This window comes from Anolis carolinensis, unplaced genomic scaffold (genome assembly GCF_035594765.1).
Source record: "Anolis carolinensis isolate JA03-04 unplaced genomic scaffold, rAnoCar3.1.pri scaffold_8, whole genome shotgun sequence".
Lineage (NCBI taxonomy): Eukaryota > Metazoa > Chordata > Lepidosauria > Squamata > Dactyloidae > Anolis > Anolis carolinensis.
The window spans coordinates 4,074,307-4,096,074 of NW_026943819.1; the positions used below are offsets into that span (position 1 = coordinate 4,074,307).

A 21,768-nucleotide genomic window follows, 5' to 3' on the forward strand; every position below is an offset into this window, starting at 1 on the left:
AATTTATGACACCATAAAAACCTTCCAGCAACATGCAGAAGAATGAGGAAGTACTCCATCAAGTGGACGATGAAGCGGCAGCTCCCCGTGGCCGGCATCGAGCATACCCTCAGGAAGCCGGAGCTGGAAAATGTTAAATTGCCCCTGTGTCTGTCTATATATGTTGTATGTCTAATGGCACTGAAGGTTTGTCAAGTATGTATATGTGCATTGTGATCCACCCTGAGTCCGCTTCGGGGTGAGAAAGAAAGGCAGAATATAAATACAGTAGAGTCTCACTTATCCAACATTCACTTATCCAAGCCTCTGGATAATCCAAGCCATTTTTGTAGTCAATGTTTTCAATACATCGTGATATTTTGGTGCTAAATTTGTAAATACAATAATTACAACATAACATTACTGCATATTGAACTACTTTTTCTGTCAAATTTTTGTATAACATGAAGTTTTGGCGCTTAATTTGTAAAATCATAACCTAATTTAATGTTTAATAGGCTTTTCCTTAATCTCTCCTTATTATCCAACATATTCGCTTATCCAACATTCTGCCGGCCCGTTTACGTTGGATAAGTGAGACTCTACTGTATCTCTTTTTATTTCTGAAATTTCCCACCCTCAGCTTATACTGGAGTCAACGTTTTCCCAGTTTTTTTTTTTTTGGGGGGGGGGGGGCTGATAAAATTAGGTGCCTCGGCTTATATTCGGGTCGGCTTATACTCGAGTATATACGGTAAATACCGTAAAATAATAAAAAAAACATCCCGATGGTAAGACAGTGGAACCTGCTTCAGCCTCAGACTCCAGTGGAGCAACCTTCTATGGAAGTTTTCAAACAGAAGCTGGATGGCCATCTGTCTGGAGGGCTTTGATTATGTCTTCCAACCTATAATTCTGTGATTCATTGTCACGCCGGGTGGCTCTTTGCAGTGCCACCGGAAGACAATCATGCCAGGGCTGATGCCAGGCGGCCAGGTCGCCAAAGCGCCCCTCTTTCATCCCTGGCACCGACGGCTTCCTGCGATCTTGGTGAGCTCACGGCCCAGGAATGCCCAGCACGTGCCCGGCCGGCACAAGGCAGGAAAAGCATGCCTTTTGTTTGCCCGTTTGTCCCCGAGAGATTGGCACGCAGCTTGTGGCCGGCACGTCAGAGCGGCCGGCTGATGCCAAGAAGAGCGGTGCCAGTTGGCAGAAGCCAAGGGGGTGAGTTCACCGGCAGGAAGAGCGAGAGACAATGAATGCATAAAAGGACCCTTTTGCAAAAAATGGACAATTAAAGCGCTAAATAAAATTGGGATTACCAAAATTCTAGAATTGGCAGAAACGGATGAGTCTTGCTGAAGGCTTTCATGGCCGGGATCACAGGGTTGTTGTATGTTTTCCGGGCTGTATGGCCATGTTCCGGAAGTATTCTCTCCTGACGTTTCGCCCACAACCTCTGAGGATGCCTGCCATAGATGTGAGTGAAACGTCAGGAGAGAATACTTCTGGAACATGGCCAGACAGCCCCGAAAACATACAACAACTCAATGGACGAGTCGTCTTGTTTGGTCAAAAATACATCAACTTTTTCAAATAATGGGAACCGTTTGTATCATCTACCAAGTAAACAAGAAAACGTAAGAAGTTCTTGCAGGTTTCGAAGAGAGATTCAAATACTGAGATCACGGAGCAAAATGTTCGATATCAGATGTCCCTCCCAAAAAGACTAAGTTTTTGCAGTTTAATAAACTTTTTCCATGTTTTTATGATGGATCTAATTAGAAAATGACATTTCTAACCTAGCAACAAACATCATGTTATATAGGGTTATTGTTTTTGAGTCTGTTATAAGACAAAATAAAGGCAGCATAGAAAAAGGAGGAGGAGGAGGAGGAAGAGGAGGCAGTTAAGTTTCATTGGGTATATAAGTGATACAGTAGAGTCTCACTTATCCAACACTCACTTATCCAACGTTCTGGATTATCCAACGCATTTTTGTAGTCAATATTTTCAATGATTTGTGATATTTTGGTGCTAAATTCGTAAATACAGTAATTACAACATAACGTTATTGCGTATTGAACTACTTTTTCTGTCAAATTTGTTGTATAACATGACGTTTTGGTGCTTAATTTGTAAAATCATAACCTAATTTATGATTCTAAATACCTCACAACCTCTGAGGATGCCTGCCATAGATGTGGGCGAAACGTCAGGAGAGAATACTTCTGGAACATGGCCACACAGCCCGAAAGACATGCAACCACCCCATAACCTAATTTGATGTTTAATAGGCTTTTTCTTAATCCCTCCTTATTATCCAAGATATTTGCTTATCCAAGCTTCTGCTGGCCCGTTTAGCCTGGATAAGTGAGACTCTACTGTATATTAGAAAATTCCCATTTTTACAAATTGTATTATGACATATATTGCCGAGAAAAAAAAAATCAATAAAAATAAATAAGAGGCCTTTTGATGCGTATTGGGAATGCTGCTTCGCTCGCTCTTGGGGGCTTTCTTGGGGTCCAGAGCGGAGTTCAGAGGCGTCCGCCTCCGCTTCGTTTTGGGGAGGCAAAGGGTGGGCTCTGCCGACACAATGGCCGCATTGAAGGCATGGAGAAGCCTCGGGGAACTTTCCGAGCCTGGGCCAAAGGATGCCGAGGCCGACCGTCTAGGAACAGAGCGTCCATTCTCCCCGAGAAATATCTCTCTCTGCTCCCAAACGCCCACCAAGCTCTCCGCCTCGAGGAAAGAAGGACGAGAGGAGGGAGCCACAACCCTTCACCATCGCCTCCATCTTCGGTTCCCAAAGGACACCGTTGACCTCGTCCCATTAACCTGCCACATAAACACATCACACGCAACAATGGAGACGTTTAGAGGAAAGGGTTGGGAATGTCGACAATGAGATCTGCCCCGCTGTGCATTCCAGGCCGTGAGGGAATAGGGAGAGTCCATGATGATATAGGCTGACGATTGCAAATCCCAAGCCCTCCCCGAATGCTCTAACCTTTGTGAACTGTTCGGACCGAAGCTCTGATCCTAAGATGGGTCTGCAACACTTTACTGTCTTGGGTATATCAAGTCCATCTTAGGAGCAGTGCTCATTGTCAATGTGACGGCACGAGTGGCGCCATTTATATCTCGAACTATAAGTTGCAAGATTTGAATTGTTGTATCATGCCTAATGTTGCCTTTACCCTATAAATGTAGTTGGATTGATTGGTTATTTATAGCTGTCAATCAATTTTGTTTGCACCAGTTATATTGCTTCCTCTGCTCAATTGTTTGGCTCCACCTTTTCCTGGAGTAGGACAGTGTTTCCTTTTTTCATGCCACCATCAAGTTTTCTACCAGATGGACGTGAGAGGCTTGGCTCTAAAAGCCCTTGATTACGTTACCTCTCAGCACCAATTCTGAGGTTCTTACCCTTGAGACTTATGCTTCATGTTCAGGGCCAACCTGAACGACATTGAGGAGTTTCAAGCGCCTTCAAATCAGTTCTTTGGCATCAGAGGAAGACTGTGTCTTCAAACATAGGCCATTTGGACTGAGGCTGAGGATTGCTCTGGCATTCACAGCTATTGAGTAAGAGGGACCTGGAAAAGCTTCTCAGCTACAAAGCTCCTTGGACTTAAGACAACCAAAGACTGTAATGTATATTTTCCTTTACCCCTTTGAAACTTCCAGCTTATTGGGATACAATAAAACCAGTTTTGGGTTATCTATAGTGTTTTGGTCCTTGGGAGTTCTAGTTTCCTAAAGGAGGGCAAGAAGCAATCCCCTGGGGAAAGATGTCATGTCCATGCCTCTTTCGCTAAGAGTTATAGCCCCAGGTGTGACGCTGGCTGGAAAAACCTGGGAGTAACAGTCCCCCCAAAATGACATTTCCAAGCTCTGATTCGGGACATACAAACGGGCCCTTGGTATCTTGATTCCATGACCCTTTATGGATACCATAGAAAATAATAGGAAAGGGTTATGGGAGAGGCAGTGGGTTGGGTCATGCAAATTCCACACAAATGGAGAGGAACATTGAGATGTCTGTGGTGGAGGAAAAATGGAAAATCTAGGATATAATTGTCCCCGTATGAAAGACTTCACTTGGGTGATGGACAGAATGGTGTTTGTGGAGGACATTAGCAGGGCTCTGGGACATGTTGACAAGGAGAATAATAGCAATATATTCATGGAGTGTGAACAGGTCTCCTTTAAACGCCAACATTGACTTCAACTGCTCTGTGTGTGGTTTTTTCAGTGCCGAGTTAAATATAGTTTTGTTTAAACTGATTTACATTTCTTTATTAAAACAATTCTTAGAAGTTCGGGCTGATGTTTGCTTTATGAAGATAGATCTCCTTGGTTTTTTGGAGGAGAACCGGTCCCTGTTCTTCACTATAAGAGTGTCCTTTCCTTCTGATACCTTCTGATCTTGGAAGCTAAGCAAGGCCAACCTTGGTTAGTACTTGGATGGGAGACCATTGAGCACTGTATTTCAGCGGAAGGAATTGGCAACACCGCCTCTGAATTTTCCTTGTGTAAAAACCTCGACGAACCCTTCCCGAAAACCATTACAATATGAGCTTCCAATTTCTGATCAGAAGCTGTGTTGTATTTCTGCGCTGCGTTGTTTACTTTCCTCCTCCCCTGCGTTGGTTTCATTTAATTACCCAATTGCTAATGAGGATTAAGGGCTCTCTTTCTGGGAACGCAGATACAGGCAAACCCAGAAATCTTGAGGGATGGGGATTTGGAGCTTCCAAAACAAACGCAATCCAGTACCGACCATTCAGTGAGTTTCCTGGCATCAAAATACTACATTTATTTTGTTGCTGTTGCTTTGTTTTGCATCCAGAGCAAACTTGCCCAACATAACAAAACTTTTAAGTACTGAGTTTTTCGGGGTTAACCTGGCATGATGTCAATTGTAGTGAATCTACAAACTTATGCATTTGGTAGTTACAACATCGACTTTTTCAATGGCGGGTACCCAAGCTATGTTGATGGTTAGTTGCCATGCCTTCTGTATTTCTGGTGCAGAATACAAATACTAGCTGCAAGCCTTGCCAAAAAGATAACAAAGTCCATGACCCTTATTTTCCAAGATTGCACCGCCAGATGCCTCTTTCCAAAGGATTTTCCATCTTGGATGTGCATAGTTTTCTCTCTCGCGCCCTTGCAAGGAGTGAGTGCAGAGTTATGGGAGAAGCACACAGTTAGACTGGCACGTTTTGCGGATTCCTGCCGTCGGTTCGCCATATTTAGCCTTCTTGGAAAGAGTCAGGAGGAGAGCCAGAGAGAGCCCTGCGCCTCTCCAAAGAAATAAAAGCATCCAAAGGGATCCAGAGTACGGAAAAGGAGTTGCAAGGAACTAATGCAATGCTTTGGTCCCATTGATGAAGACCGTTCTCTTTGCAAAGAATGGGCTGCAAAGGGAGGAGTTGTTGTGTGTTTTCCGGGCTATATGGCCATGTTCCAGAAGTATTCTCTCCTGACATTTCTTCCCACATCTATGGCAGGCATGCTCAGAGGTTGTGAGCTGTATAGGAAAACTAAGCAAGTGAGGTTTATATATCTGTGGAAGGTCCAGGGTGGGAGAAAGAACTCTTGTCTGTTGGAGGCCAGTGTGGAAGATGTAATTACTGTATATACTCAAGTATAAGCCTAGTTTTTCAGCCCTTTTTTTAAGACTGAAAAAGCCCCCCTCGGCTTATACTCAGGTGAGGGTCCTGGTTGGCTTATATTTGAGTCATCTTATACTCGAGAATATATGGTACATTTATTATTTTTCTCTATTATTATTGGTATTATTACATTTATTATTTTTCTCTATTGTTGCTACTATTACATTTATTTTACTCTATTTTCTTTATTATTAATAATACATTTATTATTTTACTCTGCTCTTATTAGTGTTATTGCGTTTATTATTTTACTCTCTTTATTATTACAGTAGAGTCTCACTAATCCAAGCCTCGCTTATCCAAGCCTCTGGATAATCCAAGCCATTTTTGTAGTCAATGTTTCCAATATATCGTGATATTTTGGTGCTAAATTTGTAAATACAGTAATTACAACATAACATTACTGCGTATTGAACTACTTTTTCTGTCAAATTTGTTGTATAACATGAAGTTTTGGTGCTTAATTTGTAAAATCATAACCTAATTTGATGTTTAATAGGCTTTTCCTTGATTAGTCCTTATAATCCAAGATATTCGCTTATCCAAGCTTCTGCCGGCCCGTTTAGCTTGGATTAGTGAGACTCTATTGTACTTGTATTATTTTCCTGTATTTTTATTATTATTATTATTATTATTATTATTACATGTATTATTTTACTCTATTATTATTAAAAGGATACATATGCACATTTACATTGAAGAAGATGAGAATAATGATTTGATCAGGGGTGGACAGTCTTATCTTAAATTTGAGCTTTATCTAAATATTCAAAAACATTTAACATACTGATGCCTCAATTAATGTAATTTTATTGGCATCTATATTTATTTATTTATTTACTTACAGTATTTATATTCCGCAAACATTTATTAGCATTGAATGGCCTTGCAGCTTCAAGGCCTGGCTGCTTCCTGCCTGGGGGAAATTCTTTGTTGGGAGGTGATTAGCTGGCCCCGATTGTTTCTCGTCTGGAATTCCAGTTTTTGAATGCTGTTCTTTATTTACTGTCCTGGTTTTAGAGTTTCCCAATATGCCTCAACAACCTCTGAGGGTGCCTGCCGTAGATGTGGGCGAAACGACAGGAGAGAATGCTTCTGGAACATAGCCAGACAGCCCGGAAAAAAAAACACAACAATCCTGTGATTCCGGCCATGAAAGCCTTCAACAACACAAGGGAGGAGTTGCTCAAAGCGGATGGGAAAAAAGGGAAGAACGAGATGCCAGAGGGGTGGAAAACAGCATCTGGAGAGGGATAAAAAAGGAAAAGGAAGGAAAGTCCCTCTGGAGAAGGGGAAAAAAGCCCATAGATGGGAAAGCTATGATGTTCTCCCCCCCGGGACTTGATTAAGAATGGACAGTTCACAGCGTGTCTTATGAATATTTATATATAGCCCCGCTGCGTGAGGGTTTGCCGTTAACAAGGATTATTCAGAAGGCTTGTTTTGTTGTGCATAATTCTCCACTGAGTAGCAAGACACAAGGCCGGATCGGAGGAGTCTGCACGTTTCAGAAGAGGCCTGGGTTCGAATCCCCCTCTCTGCCATTGAAATCCATTGGGTGATTTTGGGCATCACGTTCTCTCGGCTTTAGTAAAATCCCATCCGAACTGAACTTGCCGAGAAAACCCTACGATAGGAAACATCTTGAAACCAGATAACACCATGGCCCTGAGAAGATTCAGCCAATCTTTTAGAAAGAGTTTCGAGACCCAGGCAAACAAGTCTCTTTACGTCCATTCAGTTCCCCTTTTCCTCCTCTGTCTAGTTGCAAGTTATTGTGCAGCATTGGCAATGAAAGATGATAATAATAATAATAATAATAATAATAATAATAATCCAGTACAAGAAAACCACACTACAAACTAGAGCTGACAGCTGGCACAACAAAACATTGCATGGAAAGTTCCTTGACAAAATTGAAGGAAAAGCTGATAAGGAGAAAACCTGGCTCTGGCTCACGAATGGGACCCTGAAGAAGGAGACAGAAGGCCTGATCCTTGCAGCCCAGGAGCAAGACATCAGGACAAAGGCAATCAAGGCCAAGATCGAAAAATCAACTGATGATCCAAAATGCAGACTGTGCAAGGAAACCGACGAAACCATTGATCATATCGTCAGCTGCTGTAAGAAAATTGCACAGACAGACTACAAACAGAGGCACAACTATGTGGCCCAAATGATTCATTGAAACTTATGCCTCAAGTACCACCTCCCAGCAGGAAAGAACTGGTGGGATCACAAACCTGCAAAGGTCGTGGAAAATGAGCACGCAAAGATACTGTGGGACTTCCGAATCCAGACTGACAAAGTTCTGGAACACAACACACCAGACATCACAGTTGTGGAAAAGAAAAAGGTTTGGATCATTGATGTTGCCATCCCAGGTGACAGCCGCATTGACGAAAAACAACAGGTAAAACTCAGCCGCTATCAGGACCTCAAGATTGAACTTCAAAGACTCTGGCAGAAACCAGTGCAGGTGGTCCCGGTGGTGATGGGCACACTGGGTGCCGTGCCAAAAGATCTCAGCCGGTATTTGGAAACAATAGACATTGACAAAATCACGATCTGCCAACTGCAAAAGGCCACCCGACTGCGATTTGCGCGCATCATCCGAAAATACATCACACAGTCCTAGACACTTGGGAAGTGTTCGACTTGTGATTTTGTGATATGAAATCCAGCATATCTATTTTGTTTGCTGTGTCATACAATAATAATAATAATAATAATAATAATAATAATAATAATAATAAAACTTTATACTCCGCCACCATCTCCACTCTCGGGGTGGCTCACATGGGGCAAAGCCCGGTCAACATAGTTCACAGAAGTAACGACATAAATACATTTGCACAATATACACAAGTGAAAACACAATAAGGTAATAACACAAGACTTAATACAACAATAATAATATCAAACATGGATGGAGGAGTGGAGGGCAAACATGGGCTGTGAGATTTGGCTTAAGCAAAGAATCCTAAGTAAGGAATGCAATAAATTTTACACTGGGAAAGAATGGGATTTCCCTATAATCTGATTGCAGATGTATGTGCCTGCCTACAATAGGCAAGGGAAACTGCAGAATCAATTACTGAGCATGTGCAAAGACCAAAAGAGAGAGAGGAAAAACAGAAAAAAGATATGCTTCTTTTAGCCAGATACATCTATCTATCTATCTCAGTGGTTCCCAAACTTATTTGGCCTGCTGCCCCCTTTCCAGGAAAAATATGACTCAGAGCCCCCTGGAAAGGGGGGCGTGGCTTAAAGGGGTGGGCGTGGTTCCTGCTCAAGAGGGCGGGGCTGAACCTCCCCTAGTCCAAGATGCAGTGCTGCGAGGGGAGGTGGGCAGGGCCACAAATGGGAGGCCAGGACTGGGATGGGCGGAGTTACGAGCTCTGAGTCAGGGCTGAGCTTCTATCCCTGTCCTGCGGTGCCTGCCAGGACACAGGGGGCGGGGCTAGAGGAGGGGGCGGGGCTTCTTCCCAAGTGCCTGACGGGGCTGAACCTCTATACCCCGCCCCCGTGTTCTAACGAGCGCCTTAGGGGAGGCATATAGAGTCTCAGCCCTGTCTCGTGCTTTTGGGAAGAGGCCCCGCCCACACCCTTTAGTCCTAAAAGGCCTCTCAGGAGAGGTATAGAGGCTCAGCCCTGTTTCGGGCTCTTAGAAGGAGGCCCCGCCCCCTTCCCTAGCTCCGCCCTCTGTGTCCTAACAGGCGCCTCAGGAGAGGTAGAGGCTCAGCCCTGTTCCCGGCACTTGGGAAGAGGCCCCGCCCCTCCCTGGCCCCACCCCTCCCTCATTTCCTAATAGGAGCTATCACCGCCCCCATATCACTGCAGTGCCCACCAGGGGGCGGTAATAATAATAATAATAATAATAGTAATAATAATAATAAACTTTATTTTTATATCCTGCCCCATCTCCCCGAAGGTACTCGGGGCGGCTCACAACAGGGACAAGCCTGAAAAAACCACACAACATATTTGACAAAAACTTAAAACATTTCAACGATGCAGAAAACAAAATAATGGACAATACATTAAAATCCAAGCAGATAAAATCAGAGTAATTAAAAGCGCCTACTTTAGGAATCACTGGGCTAGAGCATGTTTAAAGATAAAGGTAAGGTTTTCCCCTGACGTTAAGTCCGGTTGTGTCCGACTCTGGGGGTTGGTGCTCATCTCCATTTCTAAGCCGAAGAGCCGGCGTTGTCCGTAGACACCTCCAAGGTCATGTGGCCATTGGCATGACTGCATGGAGCGTCGTTACCTTCCCGCCAGAGCGGTACCTATTGATCTACTCACATTGGCAGGTTTTCAAACTGCTCGGTTGGCAGGAGCTGGGGCTAACAGCGGGCGCTTACTTTTACCAAAATGGAAATCAAAAGAAAAATCGATCCCTTTATGCATTTTGCTGCAGTCTCCACAAGACTCAAAATGCTTTCAGCTCACTTGACCTGCTTCTCTCGTTTCGCACATGCATCTTGTGAGTTTGGCAGCCAACGTTTGCTCCAACGTCTTGAGCTGCTCTCCCTTTCCTTTGTGCGTTGTGTAGGGATGGATTCCTGCCTGGCTTTGCCTGCCTCTCGTAGCCCGTTTCCTCTTGAAAGAAGCCATGCCCAGGAAACGTGAATGGAGGTCCACCTGCCTCTCCTTGGCTGGAAGGAACAATGCTTTCATTCAGCCAAATCAATGCGCACACATATGGCAGCAAAAAAACTTGGAACGGGGAAAAAAGGGAGTGCAAAGTTGCGATCATACCAGAACGTCCCACCTTTTTTTCACTCCCGAAACGAGTGCCTTTTAAACATTCCTGGCTTTCCTTCCACGCACAACACTCCCCTTTAAAAGCGAACTTTTGGACACTTAAAAGGGAAAGTGTCTACAGTTTCAGACACTAGAATTCATACACTCTGGCATTACTTGAACAGTGACTGCAAATGCTACGGACTCGTTGGGAGTTGTAGTTTGCACGCTTTGGCACAGAACCTTGTTGAACTATAACTCCCAAGACTTCGCAGCACTGGGCTGTGGCAGTTTCGGTATTGACATCCTCACAACAACCTTCGGAGGTAGGAAAGGCAGGCAAAGTAAGCAATGACAAGACCAAAATTGCCTAGGAAGTTTCGTGGCTTAAGCCCTGTACCATCCAACTAAGGCCCGGGGGCCGGATGCAGCCCTCCAAGATCATTTACCTGGCCCCCGCCCTCAGTTTTATAATATAATATTTTTATATCAGTTTTAATAATATAATATATTGTATAGTAAAGGTCAAGGTTTTCCCCTGACATTAAGTCCAGTCATGACCGACTCTGGGGGTTGGTGCTCATCTCCATTTCTAAGCCGAAGAGCCGGTGTTGTCCGTAGACACCTCCAAGGTCATGTGGCCACTGGCATGACTGCATAGAGCGCCGTTACCTTCCCACCGGAGCGGTACCTATTGATCTACTCACATTGGCATGTTTTCGAACTGCTAGGTTGGCAGAAGCTGGGGCTAACATTGGATGATCATTCCATTCCCGGGATTTGAACCTGGCACCTTTTCACTCGCAAGTTCAGCAGCTCAGCACTTTAACACACTGTGCCACCAGGGGCCCCTAATATATTGTATATACACATAATATTGATAATAATATTATGTTATACAATATAATACTAATAATACTACCATATAATAATATTAATGGTATGTTATATATTACATATAATATTACAGTATAGTGGTATAGTTCAATATAGTAATATATAATGCGAATATTGTGCTATGCTAATAATATAATATACTAGCTGTGCCCTGCCACGTGTTGCTGTGGCCAGTTGGAATGGCACTGAATAGCCTCGCTGTTCGTTTTTCCTGGTTTTTGGGGTTTTGCAGGTCCTGGTTCGGTTCTGGAGGTTCGGTTTCATGGTAGGAACCTAGCGGCAAGGCCGTTGGGTTCTGTTGTCAAGTTTCGTGGTTCTGGGACATTTAGTTTTGTTGTTTATTTCTAGGCCAAAATTTCATTACCCTTTTATATATATAGATTGTATGTATATACAGCTGCTCTGAGTCCCCTTCAGGGTGAGAAGGGCGGGATATAAATGTAGTAAATAAATGCAGTAAATAAAGAATTAATTTTAGACTTAGGCTCATCCAAAGTCTGAAATGACTTGAAGCCACACAACAATCCTAATTAACTTGACTATCTCATTGGCCAGAAGCAGGCCCACACTTTCCATTGAAATCCTGATAGATTTATGTTGGTTACAATTGTTTTCATTTTTAAATATTGTAGTGTTCTTTCATTGTTGTTGCTGTTTTGCACTACAAATAAGACATGTGCAGTGTGCATAGGCATTTGTTCGTATTTTTTTTTCAAATGATATTTCGCCCCCCCCCCCCCCCACAGTCTGAAGGATTGTGGACCGGGCCCTCTGCTTCTAAAGTTTGAGGACCCCTGATCTACATTGTAGAACTGATGCGGTTCGACTCCACTTTTAACCCTCATGGATGCAAGCTTTAATTCCCGGCCTTTCTAATATGAATGAGATGCATGCAATGAAGGTTGGAAGGGTCTCAAGAGGCGGACTGACCCTGTCTCCTCCGATGCGAGGAATGTGCCCTGCCTTGCTCTTAAAGTACACCGAAACAACCACACACCGCTTTTTCTCTTACAGCAAATCACCCCCAAAAAGCACAGAAGTTTTGCCAAGTTGGGAAGAAGTCCTCCAAAGCAGACCCTTCCCAAAAGGCGAGCAAAAAAATCCAGGCAGTTCAGAAAATGCACCGTTTTACAGCAATGATATGCACAGTTTAGCTTCTGGGATTTGCACATTCAAAGGTTATTTTATTATACTACTAGGAAGGTATGCATTAAACACACACACACAGGGATGTTGTTTTCTCTCCAAGAAGGAAAGGCTGGAGAGTAATTTGGGGGGAAAAAACCAGTTTGGATCAGATCCCCAAAAGAGAGGGATCCCATATGTGCCAAAGTCGGAGAACGCCAGTCAGCCAGGCCAAGACTGGGGACATTTTGACATGGCAAAGTATCCATTATTATTATTATTATTAGTAGTAGTAGTAGTAGTAGTAGTAATAAGGTATTATTATTAAAGTATTATTTTTTTCTTACTTTTTTTTAATTAGTGACAATGAGACAGACAAGACTGCATGTTGTAAGACGACCGAACAGAAGTTGTGCCGACGCAGGTGACATATAAAGTAAAAAAAGTAAAAAGTAAAAAAATATAAATACAAATAAAAAAATAGAAAAAAGTAAATAAAAGTAAAGGGGAAGAGAGCGGGGAGAGGAAAGTAATATTATACGGGAAAAAATAATCATAATAAAAATGATATTAATAGTCATAAGAGAGAAAGAGAAAAGTATTATTATTGTTGTTGTTGTTATTATTATTATTATGTACTGGTTTCTGCCAGTACAAGTTCAGTCTTGAGGTCCTGATTGCGGCTGAGTTTTTCCTGTTGTTTTTCGTCAATGTGATTATTATTATTATTATTATTATTATTATTATTATTATTATTATTATTATTATTATTGTAGTGGAAAATGAACACGGAAAAATATTTTGGAACTTTCGAATCCAGACTGACAAAGTTTTGGAACACAACACACCAGACCTCACGGTTGTGGAAAAGAAAAAAGTTTGGATTATTGATGTCGCCATGCCAGTCAAATTGACGAAAAACAACAAGAAAAATTCAACTGTATCAGGATCTCAAAATCAAACTGCAAAGGCTCTGACATAAACCAGTACAGGTGGTTGGCACATTGGGTGCCGTGCCAAAAGATCTCAGCCGGCATTTGGAAACAATAAACATTGACAACATTATGATCTGTCAACTGCAAAAGGCCACCTTACTGGGATCTGTACGCATCATCCTAAAACACATCACACAGTCCTAAACACTTGGGAAGTTTTCGACTTGTTTTTCTATGATACAAAATCCAGCATAAATATGTTGTTTGCTGTGTCATACTCTTGTCTTTGTGTCAATAACAATAATATCATACTGCTTTCTTTTCTTAAACAAGCCTCGAATATGGTTAAACTTATACTAGTTGGAGAGCAACCAAAAAAAAAGGGAACTTCCCCAAGCTCTGCGACCTGTCCTTTCTCAAACCACAAGCGTGGGATCTGAACCTGGGCCTTTTCCAAAGGCAAAAACAAAGGTGTGACTCACTGACCTAGTTCCCCTGTGGAATGTTTCCAAGGGTCAAGCGGAGGTTTTGTGCCTCCACTGGTGAAGCAACCTTTCAAAAGGTTTCCACCAACCAGAGTCTAGCTTCCAGATCAGAAGAAGCCACGGTCTCGCTCACTTCTGCTTTGGACAGACCTCACCTGGAATAATACAGAGTCCAGTTCTGGGCAAAACAATCCGAGAAGGAGATGGACTCGAAGATGGGAAGTGTCCAAAATAGACAAAGGTTTGGAAGCTTATGAGGACCACTTGGAGAAGGTTGAAAGGTTGAAACATGAGAGCCATGTGTAAATATTGAAAAGGATGTCATATGTTAAGAGCAGTGGTTCTCAACCTTTCTAATGCCACGACCCCCAAATACAGTTCCTCATGTTGTGGTGACTCCCAACCATAAAATTATTCTTGTTGCTACTGTCATTTGGCTATTGTTATGAATCGTAATGTAAATATCTCATATGCAGGATGTATTTTCATTCACTGGGCCAAATTTGGCACAAATACCCGATAAGCCCAAATTTGAATACTGGTGGGGTTGTCATTTGGGAGTTGCAATTGCTGGGATTTAATAATAATAAAGTAGAGTCTCACTTATCCAACATAAACGGGCCAGCAGAACGTTGGATAAGCAAATATCTTGAATAAGGATTAAGGAAAAGCCTATTAAACATCAAATTAGGTTATGATTTTACAAATTAAGCACCAAAACATCATGTTATACAACAAATGTGTCAGAAAAAGTAGTTCAATACGCAGTAATGCTATGTAGTAATTACTATATTTACGAATTTAGCACCAAAATATCACGATGTATTGAAAACATTGACTACAAAAATGTGTTGGATAATCCAGAACATTGGAGAAGCGAGTGTTGGATAAGTGAGACTCTACTGTATTATGAATCGTAATGTAAATATCTGACATGCAGGATGTATTGTCATTCACTGGGCCAAATTTGGCACAAATACCCAATAAGCCAAAATTTGAATACTGGTGGGGTTGTCATTTGGGGGTTGCAATTGCTGGGATATAATAACAACAACAACAACAACAATAATAATAAGTTTATTTGTATCCTGTCCTGGAGGGGACTTGGGGTGGATCACAAAAATATCAAATACAAAACAATAACTATAAACAAATAGTTTATATAATAAATAAATAACTATTGAACAATATGCACCAATTGTAATATTTGCACATTAACCAAAAAGAATAAGAACACACTTATTAAGAACAAAGAGTTTAAAAACAGTGAGGTTGTAATAGTAGATTAGCAAAGTGCACATTATAAGTTGTACAGTAGAGTTTCATTTATCCAACATTCGCTTATCCAACGTTCTGGATTATCCAATGCATTTTTGTAGCCAATGTTTTCAAAACATCGTGATATTTTGGTGCTAAATTCGTAAATACAGTAATTACTACGTTGCATTACTGCGTATTGAACTACTTTTTCTGCCAAATTTGTTGTATAACATGATGTTTTGGTGCTTAATTTGTAAAATCATAACTTAATTTGATGTTTAATACTGGAAGGGTCTGGACAGCATTGCCCTTGAGTTTTGGAGTTGTAGTTCACCTATATCCAGACAGCACTGTGGAAGGAAACAACTATGAATCTGGTTCAAACCTGGCACAAATACTTGATATGCCCAAATTTGAAAACTGGCGGAGTTTGTGGAAAACAGACCTTGCCATTTGGGAGTTGCTGGGATTTATAGTTCACTTACAATCAAAGAGCCCCTTGAATGCCACCAACAATAGAATTGGGACAAACTTCCCACACAGAACCCCCAGAACCAACAGAAAATATTGGTCTTTGGTGACCTCCCAGGGTTAAGAAACACCGAATTAGAAGAAACAGGGCCTGAGGCTGTTAGGAATGGTGGGAGTTGCAGTCCAAAACACCTGGAGGGCCAAAGTTTCCCTGTGCCTGCTATAGAATCATGGGAACTTATGTTGTCCGATGTCTTTTTGGCCTTCTCTAACCAAGTGTGATGGTGTTTCACCAAACTACAATCTCGGGGTTTCATAACATTGAGTCATGGGTTGTTCACCTTCATGGATTCCACAATGTATGCACCCAGGATTGGACTATTTATTTATTATTTATTTATTTCCCTCATTACTATCTCGCTCTTCTCACCCGAAGGGACTCAGGGCAGCTCACAATCTGGCAAAAATTCAATGCCAGTATACAATAGAAGAAGATAAAACATAAGCAATTAAAACAATTGAATAATTTAACAAAATACAATAAATCCATTTAAAACCATACAGTATAAAACCATACATGATCATCAGGATCTTTTGTGATGAAACAGACAATGGGGAACACCTTTCCTAAGTCCAATCAAAACCCTACGAAGGTGTCCAAAAGGTTGGGCTGAATGATTGATCGTTAGTATCCTTTGTGATGAAACGGATGATGGGGAACAACTTTCTGAAGACCCAACCAAAACCTTACAAAAATGTGAAAAGAAAGTTGGACTACGTGATCTTCAGGGTCTCTTTCTGGTAAGTTTCCTAGAGTTAACCAAACCCTACAAAAGGAGTGAAAAGAGCATTGGGTTGCATGATCTTTAGGAGCCATTCTGATGAAACAGATGATGGGTGACACCTTTCCAACAACGATCCAAAAAACTGTCAAAGTGGGGGAAAGGGGGCTGGACTAGATGACCTTTTAAGATCCCTTCTGATGCTTGGTCTCAGAGGAGCGCAGAAAGCAACTCTCACAAAGCTTTGGAGCATAGTGCTATGGGAAAATGGTGTTTTTCCTTGTTTGGGCGCCCAACCCAGAACAGGGTCACCCCGAGCTCTCAGACACACAAACACTTTCTCCTTCATCTGCATCTCAGACAGGCGCATTGTTCCCAGACAGCGCATGGGGTGTGTGCCTGTGGGCTGAAACCCCCCCTTCCTGTCCTCATTTCAAAATCCATCCACCTGTCAACCCAACAGGGATTTGCAAGACAACAGTCATCAAAAAACCCTTCTTATCCTGCTGCTTCCCACAAATGGGGTGGGTGAGGGGTGAAATATGGGCATTTGTTACCAAAAATGTACACCGGCGCAGACCCCTTGGTGGGCATGCACAGACAGGCAAAATGAAAAACAAATCCCTATTCCACCCAGATGTTTTGGTCTCTAGCTTGTACATTTGCAATAAATAAACCCAGGGGTGTAGAAGTCCTTTTGCAAAAAATAAGGCTCTCCAAGGTTTCTCCAGTTTTGCACAAAACTCAGCCTCCTGCCTAGATCTTTCCCTTTTCCACCAGTTGCAAAGCCTTTCTAGTACAGTAGCTGCTACACGCTGTAGTAGCTTGAAAAGGGAGGGAAGGGAAAAGTGGGTGTGTGGTGTTGCAAAAAGAAAAAAAGAGGAGGCAACTGGATGCTACTCCACTGCAAACTGCAGGCACTGCCTCTCTGACAACCTCCCTTAAACAAAGCTCGCCTCCCCAATTTAGACAAACCTTTGGAGGTTTTCCTTCCATGTTGCCGCCCCCTCCCCAAATTGCACCGCCTCTTGTGAAGGAAAGTGCCAAAATACAAAGGCATTTTTTCTCCCCACCTTCCAAGCTCGTCCCAATTCAGGAATCCTAACATTTAGGAGCAGGTTTATGAGCAAAAGGGGAGGGCCAAAGCTTATCCTCTGACAGCTTGGGGAGTGGTGTGCCAAAATATAAACTACACCTTCCCAGACCCCACCTCAATTCAGGAATCCTACAGATTTGGAGAAGGAAGAAGAGGGTGGGCAGAAGAAAAAAGGACCCAGTTTGAAAAGGTCCCCAAATCGCTTTGTTTGTTGGCTGGGTGATTAAGGTAGGGTGCAAAAAAAACAAACAAACAAAAACAAAATCCTATCCTTTCCCAATCCTTAAAGACCCCACCTCAATTCAGGAATGGTAAGAAATCCCTGAGGGTTTGGTTAAACGAAGGAATGAGCAGAGAGAAAAGGTACCCAAATGGTAAGGTGGGTGAAGGGTCCCCAAAATGCATTGAGAAAAAGTCTCCCAAAATGCTTTTTTCCGGTGACTCGAGTGGGTGCTGCAAAAATCAACACACACCCTCTTAAAGATCCACATGCTCCAAGACCCCACCTCAATTCAGGAATCTTAAGAAAATCCCTATAGATATGAATAAGGAGTGGGTTGAGAGAAAAGGACTCCAAATTGCATTGTGTGTGAAAGCTCGCCAAACTGTATTGAGAAAAAGTCCCACAAATACATTTTCTAAAAACTCAAGTGGGAGCTGCAAAAATCAACACACACATACTCCAAGACCCCACCTCAATTCAGGAATCTTAAGAAAATCCCTGTAGATGTGGATAAGGAGTGGGCAGAGAAAAAAGGGTCTCCAAATTGCATTGTGTGTGAAATGTCTCCAAACTGTATTGAGAAAAAATCCCACAAATACATTTTCTAAAAACTCGAGTGGGAGCTGCAAAAATCAACACACATTCTCTTAAAGATCCACATGCTCCAAGACCCCACCTCAATTCAGGAATCTTAAGAAAATCCCTGTAGATGTGGATAAGGAGTGGGCAGAGAGGAAAGGTCTCCAAATTGCATTGTGTTTTGAAAGCTCCCCAAACTGTATTGAGAAAAAGTCCCACAAATACATTTTCTAAAAACTCAAGTGGGAGCTGCAAAAATCAACACACACATACTCCAAGACCCCACCTCAATTCAGGAATCTTAAGAAAATCCCTGTAGATGTGGATAAGGAGTGGGCAGAGAAAAAAGGGTCTCCAAATTGCATTGTGTGTGAAATGTCTCCAAACTGTATTGAGAAAAAATCCCACAAATACATTTTCTAAAAACTCGAGTGGGAGCTGCAAAAATCAACACACATTCTCTTAAAGATCCACATGCTCCAAGACCCCACCTCAATTCAGGAATCTTAAGAAAATCCCTGTAGATGTGGATAAGGAGTGGGCAGAGAGGAAAGGTCTCCAAATTGCATTGTGTTTTGAAAGCTCCCCAAACTGTATTGAGAAAAAGTCCCTCAAATACATGTTCTTAAAGCTCGAGTGGGAGCTGCAAAAATCAACACACACACCCTTAAAGATCCACATGCTCCAAGACCCCACCTCAATTCTGAAATCTTAAGAAAATCCCTATAGATATGGATAAGGAGTGGGCAGAGAAAAAAGGGTCTCCAAATTGCATTGTGTGTGAAATGTCTCCAAACTGTATTGAGAAAAAGTCCCTCAAATACATGTTCTAAAAACTCGAGTGGGAGCTGCAAAAATCAACACACATTCTCTTAAAGATCCACATGCTCCAAGACCCAACCTCAATTCAGGAATCTTAAGAAAATCCCTATAGATGATAGTGATAAATCCCCATGGATAAGGAGTGGGCAGAGAGGAAAGGTCTCCAAATTGCATTGTGTGCGAAATGTCTCCAAACTGCAGTGAGAAAAGATCCCAAATTGGATTGTTTGATGGCTCAGAGGGTGAGTGTGTAGCAAAAATAAAAACACCCCCAATCCCCCTCCCCTCAATACATATGGATGTGGACAAGGCGGTGGGCAGTGAGAAAAGGGTCTCCAAAATGCACCAAGAAAAAGGTCTCCAAAGTCCTCAAATTACACTAGGAAAAAGTCCCCAAACTGCCTGCTTTAATGGCTCTGGGTGTGTTTGTGCAAAGATACAAATCTCCCCTCCAAATCCCCCCCCGCCCCCCTTGAAGACCCCACCTCAATTCAGGGACAACCCCTGCAGATGTGTGCGTAAAGGCGCAAAGAGAGGCAAGAGAAAGAGGGAGAGGAGGAACGAGTTGGGCAACAAAAGTGGAGGGAGAACTCGTGGAAACGACTGGGCTGCACACAAACACATACACACACACACACACACACAGCTCCATGGCACTCACCTTTGGTGCAGAGGCTGGCCAGGCAGAGGCATCCCAAGGCGGAGGAGAGGAGCGAAAGGCGCATGGCTGGCGGCTCTGGTGCGTCTCCGACCCAAGTGAGACTCCACGAGAGAAGGAGGCTTTCGGGAGGGAGAAGCCCCCAAAAAGGCTGACGTCAGGTGAGGGGAGGGAGGGGACTGTGGGCCAGGAGCAGAGGGAGGGGCAGAAGGAGGGAGGGAGGGAGGGAGGGGAGGGATAGAGGAGCCTGCCAGGATGGGAGGGCGAGGGGCGCCTCGGAGACAGACCTCTCCAAGCCAAGACTTTCCAGAGAGGATTGGCAAGGAGAGGCACCCGCAAAGCACTCTCTTTTGAGCCATCATCCCCATCTAGTTTTGCCCACACCTATTGATCATCATTTAGGAACAATGGGGTGTCTGTACGGTGGCTTTTAGGGCTATTAGGGCTTGCTTTTAGGGCTTTTAGAGCTTGCTTGTAGGGCTTTTAGGTCCTTTGCAGCGAAAGGTGACAGGGTGAAAACAAGACCTGGAGCTGACTGTAGTTCAGATCACGAACTTCTTATTGCACAATGAACAGAGGAAAGAATAGAGGAGCCTGCCAGGGTGGGAAGGCAAGGGGCGCCTCGGAGACAGACCTCTCCAAGACAAGCCTTTCCAGAGAGGATTGGCAAGGAGAGGCACCCGCAAAGCAGTCTCTTTTGAGCCATCATTCCCATCTAGTTTTGCCCACACCTATTGATCATCATTTAGGAACAATGGGGTGTCTGCATTGTGGCTTTTAGGACTGGCTTTTAGGGCTTTAGGGCTATTAGGGCTTGCTTTTAGGGCTTTTAGGGTCCTTTGCAGCCAAAGGTGGCGGACATCCATCCAGTCGGTGAAAACAAGACCTGGAGCTGACTGTAGTTCAGATCACAATGAATGAATAGAGGAGCCTGCCAGGATGGGAAGGCAAGGGGCGCCTCATAGATCTCTCCAAGCCAAGCATTTCCAGAGAGGATTGGCAAGGAGAGGCACCCGCAAAGCACTTTCTTTTGAACCATCATCCCCATCTAGTTTTGCCCAGACCTTTTGATCATCATTTAGGAACAATGGGGTGTCTGCACGGTGGATTTTAGGGCTGGCTTTTAGGGTGTTAGGGCTTGCTTTCAGGGCTTTTAGGGTCCTTTGCAGCCAAAGGTGGCGGACATCCACCTAGTCGGTGAAAACAAGACCTGGAGCTGACTGTAGTTCAGATTAGCAACTTCTTATTGCACAATGAATAGAGGAGCCTGCTAGGATGGGAAGGCAAGGGGGTGCCTCATAGACAGACCTCGCCAAGCCAAGCCTTTCCAGAGAGGATTGGCAAGGAGAGGCACCTGCAAAACACTTCATTTTGAACCATCATCCCCATCTAGTTTTGTCCACACCTTTGGATCATCATTTAGGAACAAAGGGAGCATCTGCACTGTAGAATTAATGGACTTTGACACTGTTTTAACTGTCATGGCTTCATGCTATGAGATCATAGTTTGCTGAGGTAAAGGTAAAAGTTTCCCCTGAGATTAAGTCCAGACATGTCCGACTCTAGGGGTTGGTGCTCATCTCCATTTGTAAGCCAAAGAGCCGGTGTTGTCTGTAGACACCTAAATCATGTAGCTGGCATGACTGCATGGAGTGCCGTTACCATCCCACCGGAGCGGTACCTATTGATCTACTCACATTTGCATGTTTTCAAACTGCTAGGTTGGCAGAAGCTAGAGCTAACAGCGTGCGCTCACTCCGCTCCCCAGATTAGAACCTGCGACCTTTCGGTCCGCAAGTTCAGCAGCTCAGGGCTTTAATACACTGCGCCACCGGGGGCTCCTCAGTAGGGAAAGCTAAAGGCATTACCGAACTACAACTCCAATGTTTCCATGGCATTGAGTCACAACCGTTAAAGTGGTGTCAGATTAGATTCATTCTATAGTGTAGATGCAGCCAAGTGGAGAGATACTCAACCTGTATTTTAAAAAAATACTAGAGTCTCACTTATCCAACATAAA

At 43.2% G+C, this 21,768-nt stretch overlaps 1 protein-coding gene and 1 long non-coding RNA gene across 5 annotated transcripts in view; one reads left to right on the forward strand and one right to left on the reverse strand.

The window, feature by feature from the left end:
* Positions 1-19,884, reverse strand: part of mcam (melanoma cell adhesion molecule) — a 64,845-nt gene extending 44,961 nt beyond the window's left edge. For all 4 annotated transcript variants that reach the window (XM_062961157.1, XM_062961155.1, XM_062961156.1 and 1 more), the window contains exon 1: positions 19,752-19,884. In XM_062961157.1, the coding sequence (XP_062817227.1) occupies positions 19,752-19,815 (64 nt within the window). In that variant the 5' untranslated portion in view covers positions 19,816-19,884. The remainder of the gene's footprint in view (positions 1-19,751) is intronic.
* Positions 19,773-21,768, forward strand: part of LOC134293485 (uncharacterized) — a 35,712-nt gene continuing 33,716 nt past the window's right edge. Inside the window, exon 1 of the long non-coding RNA XR_010000435.1 lies at positions 19,773-19,909. This is a non-coding gene — a long non-coding RNA (uncharacterized LOC134293485). The remainder of the gene's footprint in view (positions 19,910-21,768) is intronic.